Source organism: Aaosphaeria arxii (genome assembly GCF_010015735.1).
Source record: "Aaosphaeria arxii CBS 175.79 unplaced genomic scaffold BU24scaffold_6, whole genome shotgun sequence".
Classification (NCBI taxonomy): domain Eukaryota; kingdom Fungi; phylum Ascomycota; class Dothideomycetes; order Pleosporales; genus Aaosphaeria; species Aaosphaeria arxii.
The window spans coordinates 2,256,269-2,266,192 of record NW_022983479.1 but is presented as its reverse complement, the minus strand read 5'-3'; the positions used below and the strand labels follow the sequence as shown (position 1 = coordinate 2,266,192).

The 9,924-nt window shown below is 48.3% G+C and overlaps 4 protein-coding genes across 4 annotated transcripts; 1 reads left to right on the top strand and 3 right to left on the bottom strand.

The window, feature by feature from the left end:
* Positions 1–132: 132 nt before the first annotated feature.
* BU24DRAFT_394932 (alkaline phosphatase-like protein) lies at positions 133–2,338 on the bottom strand. The gene is made up of 2 exons (XM_033525235.1): positions 1,015–2,338; positions 133–960 (listed from the first exon to the last, which is right to left on the bottom strand). The coding sequence occupies exons 1-2, from the start codon at positions 2,192–2,194 to the stop codon at positions 356–358; spliced, it is 1,785 nt and encodes a 594-aa protein (XP_033382213.1). The 5' UTR covers positions 2,195–2,338; the 3' UTR covers positions 133–355.
* Positions 2,339–4,029: 1,691 nt separating this feature from the next.
* BU24DRAFT_249031 (uncharacterized protein) lies at positions 4,030–5,713 on the top strand. Its single transcript, XM_033522356.1, has 2 exons — positions 4,030–4,413; positions 4,468–5,713. Exons 1-2 carry the CDS (start codon positions 4,151–4,153, stop codon positions 5,666–5,668), a joined length of 1,464 nt encoding a protein of 487 aa, XP_033382212.1. The 5' UTR covers positions 4,030–4,150; the 3' UTR covers positions 5,669–5,713.
* Positions 5,714–6,583, bottom strand: BU24DRAFT_249022 (alpha/beta-hydrolase). Its single transcript, XM_033522355.1, has one exon. The coding sequence runs from the start codon at positions 6,490–6,492 to the stop codon at positions 5,758–5,760; it is 735 nt and encodes a 244-aa protein (XP_033382211.1). The 5' UTR covers positions 6,493–6,583; the 3' UTR covers positions 5,714–5,757.
* A 212-nt stretch (positions 6,584–6,795) lies between these two features.
* On the bottom strand, positions 6,796–9,507 carry BU24DRAFT_424906 (uncharacterized protein). Its single transcript, XM_033528614.1, has 2 exons — positions 7,558–9,507; positions 6,796–7,507 (listed from the first exon to the last, which is right to left on the bottom strand). The coding sequence occupies exons 1-2, from the start codon at positions 9,362–9,364 to the stop codon at positions 7,071–7,073; spliced, it is 2,244 nt and encodes a 747-aa protein (XP_033382210.1). The 5' UTR covers positions 9,365–9,507; the 3' UTR covers positions 6,796–7,070.
* Positions 9,508–9,924: the final 417 nt, after the last annotated feature.

Below are 9,924 nucleotides of genomic sequence, written 5' to 3'. Positions count from 1 at the left end.
CAGATGTACCATTTCGGCAATGCTGAGACTAGTTTCCAACGCTCTTATCGGAATTTTATTTCTGGGGGCTTGTTGATGGTATTGGAATGCACATGCAAGGACATTAGAGTCCGATTCAAAACGATGTTTAGTGTGAATAATAGTTCCCCCCGTAGGGAGGGAGGATGTGATTTAGGTATCTTATATATAACAGTAACGTATATGATTGCTCGATGAGTGTAAACAGACAAAGCATGTGGTCTATACAAATGACCAGAGCTACCCAAGAACTCAACTATAACGCCAAATAGACATGCGCCAATGCGAAACCGAAAAGATTAACTTCGAATATGTAACGAATCCTACGTGACTAGACCTAATGCTCGCAATCGCAACCTCTACCATGCACGAGATGCCTCTTCCTAAAATCGCCACTGTAGCTGGCGAGGTGGGTCTGGCCGTCGAGTCGCTGGCCGTCTTCCGGGATCGGACCCATCCAGCTGACTTCTGAGCCGTCGGCAGCTTGTACGTTCAGGCTCGCGCCCTTCTGCTTGAGTTCCTCGGTGATGGCGTCGACGTCCACACCCAGGTAGTTGCGGAGGAAGTCGCCGACTTCGGTGTTCTCGTGGTTTCCTACGAGGGCAAGTGCGGCTTTGGGGTCGCTCGAGTAGATGTTCACGTCCGCGCCGGAGTGGCCGTGGGTTGACCAGCCCGTCTGGCTGCGACGGGAGATCATGTCGGCGTATTGGTAGAGAGCGGTGTCTGGTTCCGTGAGGAGCTTGTCGACTTCTTCCTGGGCGAAGTCTTTGATGCCTAGGCCTTCTGAGATGGATTTACGGACGAATTCGGCCTTGTCGGAAGTCGATGGATGGCTGGTCTCTAGGTAATCCTTGTATTCAAGATCGAGACGTTCGGCGGAGTGGGTAGCGTTGGCGAGAGCACCGGGGTACCAGAGATATTCGGGGTAGGTTGCATGGAGCTCTGGAACCTTGTTAGCACTGATTCAATATGAAGTGATGGGTGGGGGTTACGTACGTCGCGCAGTTGCAAGACCACCGGTCTCATGATCGGATGTAGAAACCATGATACCCTCAGTAGGATCATTCTTCAAAAACTCGAGTACGGTTGAGAAGGCCTTGTCATAGGCAAGGACCTCATGTACCTGGGCTGCGGGATCGTTGTGATGACCAGCGTGATCGATACGGCTTCCTTCAATCATGAGGAAGAAACCCTTTTCGCTATCCTTAGTTGCCTCACTGAGGGCGACGAGCGCAGCTTCGGCCATTTCGTCGAGAGATGGGTAGATATCGTTTTCGTTGCGGCGGTCGATCTCGTAGGGAATGTCGGTTGGGGAAAAGAGCCCTAGCATGGGGAATTCCAGTGCCTTTCCACCCTTTAAATCGTCAAATGCCTTGCGGTCGGAAATGTAATTGAAACCGTTGCTCTTCGCCAATGAAATGACGTCTTTATCATCCGCCCGGCATGAGCCCTCGGTGGTGTTGGCTAAGAAATGGCAGCGTCCTCCTCCTAACATCAAATCGACAACGCGACCCAACGGATAATCTCCAACCATTTGTTCTGCAATGCGATCCTCCTCTGATCGCATGTTGACGTGTGCAGCGAAGCATGCGGGTGTTGCGTCTGTAATCCGAGTAGTAACGACCAAGCCAGTCATGTAGCCGGCCTTCTTTGCGGCTTCGAGCACAGTCCCACATGGTTCATGATCTGGCGTTACAGAAATAGCACCGTTGTAACTCTTGGAAGCACAAGAAAAGGCCGTCGCACCCGCAGCCGAGTCTGTGACCAGACTCGAGCTTGAGCGAGTACGCGATTGCCCTATCATGTGTTGATCGATAACCAATTGTCTGCTCCATGGCTCGCCATTTTGATACTGCATAAAGCTTCTCGTAAGGCTAAGACTTGTCGGACCCATGCCATCGCTAACCATGAATATAAGATTCCTCTTTCCGTTGGGATGAGGACTGGTGTGTTTAGGATCTTGTGACTTTTGATAGATAACGGCGAGGATGATAACAAGGGTAGTTGCTAGGACGGCCCAGACGAAGAGACCTAGCTCTCGCCAGAACTTCCATGTTCGAGGACCATCGCGCTGCGTAGGTTGGCCGGTCAGGAGGGCATCTTCTTCGGCGAGGTCGCGACCGTTCGAAAGTTCGTCGGATGCTCGGTTGGCCAAAAGCGGTCGTTCGCCAGGCATGCTGGAAGGGACGGTGAGAGCTGGACCGCTCTCCGAGTGTGGATGGGTATCAGTGAAGAGACTGAATAGGCAAGGAAACAAGAAAAAGAGTGGGAAAAGGGCGTAATATAAGAAAGGACAGGTTAGATGAGGATACGAGTAGATGAGATCCCTTGATATGAAAGGCTTGGCGTCGCGCCGCCACTTTGAGGGATGCACGTGGGGTCCGCTTTGGGATCGGGATGGAGATCCCTCTACTGTGACTGGTCTACACCATCTCACATGAGATCTGGCCGACCGCCTGACCCGTTGGCATTCCCTATAAGAAGTAATAGTAAGTAGTATGAAAGTAGAATATACAAAACAAAGTATAGTATTGTAAACATTAATAGCACATTTAGAACTACTTAGGCCTATGTGTATCAGGGTAGTTTAGCTAGAGTTACTGGATTACTTCTATTTCTATGGTGATAGAAGATGATAGTGCTTTCAAGGCTAGGCACTTGTTCAGTATTGTTTATTGACAATACTCAAATTCCCAAAAGCAGCTACTGACCACGTAACAGCGGTGCTGTACAAATACTTGTCCGTTTATGGGAAGAGCTGACAGCACTGAATGCGGGCTGTTTCTGTTAACAATCACGACCTTAATTAAAACATACAGGACAGCGCAAAGCAGCCAGAACGCGATGCGGAGTCAAGCAATTTCAATTAGAACAGCTCATTCACAAAACATCTGCATGAAATCGGCTGGGCTTGAAGTATTCATATGTGCTTTGAGGTTACAATCCGACAAGGCCTTCGGCTGCTCTTTTCAGCGACCCGATAGACGTGATGAAGTGGTTCGAGAATGAATTACAATCCGCTTAATAATGAGAAGTAAACAGAAGAACGTTGTATCTGCTTCATTTACAATCATTGGTAATGTGGTACCAAGCAGCAGCCAATAAAATTGTCTCCAGCACACTGCAAGGTTATGCAACACCTGATGGGAATACCCTCGTGCCTTACCGCCCATTGCCCTGCTGACTTACATCCTCCCCAGTTCCGGCAGCCGGCTCTCCGTTGCTGTTGGATTATTTGCAGCCATTATGTGTGACACTGAAGCTTTGATTTATAATGTCAGAACTACTTGCGCAGCTTTGCATTGTATCGTTGTCGAGTATCTTAAATTAAGTATGAAGCCGGCATATCACGGTGATTGCCGGTGACCGTCCTCGGTGCTCCGTGATCCGGGACGCTCACAGAAGCCTTGAATAATGACATACGACAGACACTGTCTTCGTATGCCAGAGCCCCAGATCTTCTATTTCGATACAATATCATAAATAGCTAACATGGTCGTCACTCATTTGAAAAACGCGAGACTTTGTAGTTCCAAAACCGACCCTGCACGAGGGACCTGTTCGGATCACATAACAAACTCAAATCAGCATCTTTACAGGTCACAAAGCAAGTAAATATGGTACGTTAGAAACTAATACTCGCATGAGCACACACTTACGATTCTTCAACCAGTCTTCACACAAGTATCGCACACCGGTCGTGATTGTTGGTGCTGGACCAGCAGGCCTGATTGCAGCACTTCAGCTGTCTGTACAAGGCGTTGAGTGCATGCTGCTAGAACGAAACTTGGACACCACAAAGTGGCCCAAGATGGACGTCACCAATTGTCGGAGCATGGAAATACTGAGACGTTTGGGTGTTGACCAGGGGCTACGGGAAGTTGGTTAGTACTCAATAAGTATCACAGACCGCACCTGGACCCCTTTGTTAATCATGAATAGGTGTTGATCAGCACCATTCATTTGATGTCTTATTCAGCACTGGACTATCTCCTGGTGGGGAGCTAATCACGAAATGGGTACACTGACCAACACTCAATCTTTAAAAAATGCGCTGGAACTGAACTTTTGACAGGATCTACCATCACCTGATGAATGGCGCAAAACCATCAGGGAGAAGAACGATGGCTCGATGTCGAGTCAACCATATCAACGATGCTCGCAGGCTATCTTCGAAGCTTGGTTGAAACCACATATCCAAAAGCAATCCAAAATTGATTCGCGCTTTGGTTGGGAGTTTATTGGGCTTGAGGAAAACGATTCAGGCGTTGTGTCTCAATTCAGGGATACCGCAGGTGAACACCATACTGTCACATCAGATTACCTCATTGCATGCGATGGCGCAGGCAGTCGTGTGAGGAAATCGATTGGTGCACAGCTGATCGGCGGTCCAGTGTAAGCGTCATGAACTTGTAATAATGTACGTGCAAAAACTAATCGTGTATACAGGCCTGGGGTCAACCTTCTTGTGCACTTTAAATCTCCCGATCTTGCTAGATTACACGCTCAAGGACAGTTTTGGCACATCTTCTTTACATCAGCCGCTGTCATAATCGCCCAGGACGAAGTCGATACATGGACAGTACATCTGATGTTTCCTCTTGGCACAGACGTCGACGACATTGACCCTTATGAGGCGGTATATAAAGCACTCGGGGGTCACTTTGCCCCTTACAAGATTGAGATAACAGAAATACTCGTAAAGAGTAAATGGCGCCCTAACATATACCTCGCCGATAAATATATTTCGGAGAAAGGACGTATCTTCCTTTCTGGGGATTCCGCACACCAGAACATCCCTACCGGCGGATATGGGATGAATACAGCTGTCGGCGACAGTTTTGATATCGGTTGGAAGCTTGGAGCTATGGTACTTGGGTATGGTGGTCCACACCTCCTATCATCATACGAACAAGAACGCCGACCAGTCGCGCGTCGCAACATTGAGATGTCCGGTGTTCATCAGAGTGTGCACAACAAGTATCTCGAATTAGTTGCAATCCGTAATCTACATGACTCAGCAAAGTTCCAGGGTCAAGATTGGGAGGACCTGAAGCAGGATATTGCGAATCATCTCCAAACTTTCGATGGAGAGAACAAGGATCATGGCATCGAGATGGGCTATCGCTACAATCAATCCAATATCGCGATACAGGAAGACGGCGCAGTGGAGCCTGTCTGGGACCCAAAGGCTTACATACCGTCGACCTGGCCCGGAGCACGCGCTCCACATGTCTATCTAGCTGATGGAAAGACAAGTATACACGAATACTTTGGCCAAGGCCCGCAATTTACTGTGGTTGACTTCACCGAGCATGGAGAAGCTGCGAACCTGTTCCGAGATCAGGCTGCCGCACTGAAAATCCCCTTAAAGGTAGTACATCTACCACACGAAGATCACGTCCACAAAATCTGGGAAAGAGATGTCGTATTGGTGAGACCCGACGATCACGTCACATGGCGAAGCCAGAAGGGATCGACTCTGGGAGAAGCCGAAGTCAAGGAGGTGTTATTAGTTGCAGTTGGTCAAAAGAAATCACCATCTGTTAAGATTGAAGAATATGCAACGACTGATCAGCAGTTGTTCACTGGAACTGTTGGGAATGTTGAGCATGACAAAGTGGAAGCTTTGGCAGCATTTCAAAAATGACGATAAGTAAGGCTACTTCATTCTATGATATGCTTTCTCCTTCATCATCTGGCCCCGACCCGGAATGAGTGTGCCGCAATTCATCACTTTTAGATTTGACTTTGCTCGCGTCCTACTAATCCTGCAATGACCTCCGCTACCTTGCTAGGCATGCTAAAAAAAGGGCTGTGACTTGAATCCAGCTTCACGGTGTTGATTCCACTGTCCTTCGCAAACACGCGCACTTGCATCTCTTGGACCTCCAATGATAGCGCTTGGTCTTGTGTGCACATGATGTAGGTTGTGGGTACAGCTCGATAACCCTCAAATGGCGTCACCGTGGTTAGCGGTAGGTAAGCAAAAGGTTTGAGGCTCGCAATGGCCTTTTCCGCCTCTTTCTCAGGAACATCGTGGTAGAAGCGCTGCTGAGGATTCACCGGCAGTACAAGAGTCTTATTTTCATTCAATTTGAACCACGGTGGGTCAGGCCCAAACGCCGTTGGTGCCGACCCTTTTGGAAGCAGCCAGGCCGCACAGAGGATCAGGTGTTGGACATGTTCTTCAAATCCCTCTATAGCGGCTGATGCAGATAGTCCGCCGAAGGAGTGTGCGAAGAGCACAACTTTGTAGCCCTTGGAAATCGCTTCTCGCATGCGTGCCTGGATACGCTCGACATCGGGGAAGTAAGTGGTGGGGACATCATTCTCTGGCGGGTCTAATAAAGCCGAATGAATCAAGTCGACTGTGTATCCTGCATTGGACAGAAGCTTTGTGGTTGGAGCAAAACACTCTGGTGGATGCCATGCCCCAGGTATGAATATAATGACAGGCTTTGAATTTGACATAGCTGAGAGATGACTTGGAGCAAATGAAATCCAAAAGCTCAACTATGAATCATTAAACCTTGGTGGCTGTTAAAGTACATGCTGCAATGAGCGGGTTTATATCCTCTTGTCTAGCACAGACGGATTCACGGTGAACATATCGAATGCCGTGCTTGGCATGGTGCACTTTCCTGGGACCTTTTCTTTTCCGATACTACCGCGTAGTAGCCAGCTGGAGCTTGTTAAAGCAAACTCTGCGTTAGTCACACAATCATGACACCCAGAAGAAGTTTTCGATTTGCCCGCGAAGTTTTCATTTACCCCATACTTATCTACATGGTTCCAGCCTACACTCCTTCTTATGCCATGTGACTAATAGTTATACCTCAAAAATCTCAGGGCAAGTGTTCACCACTCCTCATCTCCTTTCTTTTACATGCAATCTCTGAACAGCCTTACCCATCCTGCTATACTTTAGTGCCGCTAAGTTACAAATTGAATATATCTACTGCTCCTTTTATATATTACATAACGCCTACTTAATAGTACTAAGATACACTTGACATCCGCTCCTATACCTTCTCCATCGTGGTAATGAGTCATGTACTAAAAGTCGAATCCGTTACTGGTAGACAGCTTGCTTCTATCAGTTGATTGCGAAGAGATGTATCAATAGGCGTTGAACATCCTATGAAGAACGGCGAATATTCGAGATCGTTCGTCATGTGGCCATTATCGGGGACTTGAATCGATAGTTCGGGATACATCGAGATCTGGGCGGGGCTCATCATCTGCATCTGCGTCTGCATCGTATCCCAGATATTGGGCAGTGGGAGATGGGTAAGCTGACTATCGACCGTCTCGAAGCGATTCGTATCGACCAGGACATTGGAGACTTCTGTCTGCATTGTCTTAGAAGCAATTGAGTGGGGACTGTCGACTGGCGATTGCCTTGAGGAAAATATAGAGAATTGCTTGATGGTGTGTCTGTCTTTCTCAGAGAGTGAAATTCCTTGCTCAACGCCCTCTGCAAATTCTGTAGTACGATCAGCAAAACGTAATGATTCATCAAATGCAAAAGCATACTGAGAAGGATTGAGCCAAGCCTCCACTTTTTGGCATACAACGCAAGGATGAGTTTCACCAGGTCTGAACAAGACCGCACAATTGGACTATTGTGACAGCTGTCCTGTTGGTTGAAGCAAGCACGCACAAGCATACAGGCAAAGAATGGGTGCGAGGTAGCGATCAATTCTGGCTCCCAAAGTCTGAGAAGATGAGATAGCTCAATCGCTCGTTCATACACTGGCTGTGGAGGCGTGCGAAGTCGAGAAAACTTAGGTCCGGCCTCGCTGGCAACCGGAGTGACGCTGTTCATCATGTATGAACATGTAAGTAGCATCAGATGTATGCCAATGATCCAATTGGCTGTTGAATTTGATAAGCATTGCAATGGCTGCTCGTGTTCTAACCGCAACAGTTTCGGCAGGGACATCTTGAAAGAAAATAGCTCGTTGCTCAAAAGGAGTACCTCCTCAGATGACATCGGTTCTTTTTGTTGCAGATTATCAACAAGACGTGCCATAAAGCTATTGGAAGCAAGGAACCAAGCTCTTGCGTCTTGATTATTGCTGTTTCGCAGAGATTCCCATGATTGGCCGGCGTCTTCAACAAGTGGTGATGAAACTGCAGCAGCACTGGTGAACCAGATATCATCGGTAATTGGCAAATTGACGGCCATCTGTTTGCGATCTATCGAGTAAGGCTGCAGCGATATGCTGGACGCGAACATGTCAAGCTCGTATACTGACCACCAGACACGACGAAGTTCCTCTTTGTCGATGTGTTCGACCGAGTTGATGGGTTCCCAATCTGCCGAATCTAGGTTTGACAAGCCAAATTCATAAACCAAGCGTGAACATACACCAATAAGCATCCACCCTTGATGTGTTGGGCCAGATGTGTATATGTGGAAAGCCAGCAAAACGCAGCCCTGAGCCCAGGTGAAAGAAGGCTCTGGCTCCTCTCGCAGACCTTGGTACAATTGCTTCGCATACTCTGCAAATTCGTCTCCTCGCCTGCTCCCATTGATACTTTGTAGGTCTGGGTGCACGGAGTAACGTGCAGAAAGTGAGAACAAGCTGTATAGCAGAAAACGCTCATCAGTTTTGAGAGTACTCAGTTGGAGCGATGACTGTGAGAACAGATTTTGATACCGCGTCTCAAACCGCGGTCGGTGGAATAGTGGGAGCCATGGCTGAATCTTGACAAAGAAGAGACGAATCAGATCCAAAGCCAATGATGCCGAGACTGGAGGCTGTATCGATCGAGAATTCTCTGATGAAGGTTGATGGGCCGTTTGTGATTTGACTCGATTCGAGAGCGAGTGGATAGAAGCCGTGTCAGAACAAGTTTCGTCCTCAAACGCAGGCTCACTAGATTGTTCAAGCTGAGATCGGTTCGTCACCTGCTCAATTGAAGAGCTACAGCTGGACTTTCGATGATGCTGGCTCTGCTGGTCGTCTTGCAATGATGTTTCTTCCAAAGGATCACGCAACGGGGTCCGGGGGATTTCTTGTCTCAGCAGATTATCAATAGCCTCACTGACACATGGTTCCGAATCGATGAGCTCAAGCAAATTTGACAAAGTGTTGCTAGGTCTGCATGCCTGACTCTTCATCGGATGGGCATTCGTGCGTAGAGGCTTTTTCCGCGTGCTTGGGAATCGGCAAGAAGTGCCTGTCCGTAGGCAAAGACCACAGGACGGTCGTCGCATATCGCATTTGGTTTTCTTACGATTGCATGCTTCACATGCCCTGCCTGGAAGAACACGAGACTGGGTCGTCGCCGCCTGGGCTACGATCTGGGGCTTGGTGAGTGTCGAGGAAGCCATGTGGACAAGTGACAAGCAATAAAGTTATTGGTGGGAGAGTTCCCCGAGGGGAGGAGGCAAGCCGAGCCTTCCTCCTAGCCCACGCGGCGAAGACAGCCTGATTGTAGCATGAACATGTCCTCCAGTCAAGCACTTGATCGAGGGCTTATTTGAGCTATAAACCATCCTAAGAAGCAGTCTGGCAGTACAGTCTCCTATGATTTCATGCGGGGGATCCGCAACCTGGGGTAATAGCCGAAAGCCCCGCAGGCCCACCTTCTGGACCAAGTCAGCATCCACGCAATCTGAATTCGAGATAGCGATGTGCCTAGAGATCTAGAATCTACGTTCGCAACGAGCTTTTATCTCGAAGGCTCAACACGAGAAATGGACAGTATAGCTTGAGGAGCACGAATGAGGAGCTTCGATCAATATGTTGTAGGATTATTCATTCGGAAGTTTGACTGGTAAGGCCGAAAACAAACAGTTGTTAGCCCGAGGATGTAGAAGAACACCCTAAAGCTCAAGTAATAGACTGCTGAGGTGTTGAGCTCACATGAAATAGTGGTTCTAATGTGCGC

Coding starts and splice junctions, on each gene's coding strand:
- BU24DRAFT_394932 (XM_033525235.1), bottom strand. CDS start 2,194: ATGCCTGGCGAACGACCGCTTTTGGCCAACCGAGCATCCGACGAACTT. Junction 961..1,014: donor TGGTCTTGCAACTGCGCGAC/GTACGTAACCCC, acceptor ACAAGGTTCCAG/AGCTCCATGCAACCTACCCC.
- BU24DRAFT_249031 (XM_033522356.1), top strand. CDS start 4,151: ATGTCGAGTCAACCATATCAACGATGCTCGCAGGCTATCTTCGAAGCT. Junction 4,414..4,467: donor CAGCTGATCGGCGGTCCAGT/GTAAGCGTCATG, acceptor TCGTGTATACAG/GCCTGGGGTCAACCTTCTTG.
- BU24DRAFT_249022 (XM_033522355.1), bottom strand. CDS start 6,492: ATGTCAAATTCAAAGCCTGTCATTATATTCATACCTGGGGCATGGCAT.
- BU24DRAFT_424906 (XM_033528614.1), bottom strand. CDS start 9,364: ATGGCTTCCTCGACACTCACCAAGCCCCAGATCGTAGCCCAGGCGGCG. Junction 7,508..7,557: donor GCTTGGCTCAATCCTTCTCA/GTATGCTTTTGC, acceptor ATCGTACTACAG/AATTTGCAGAGGGCGTTGAG.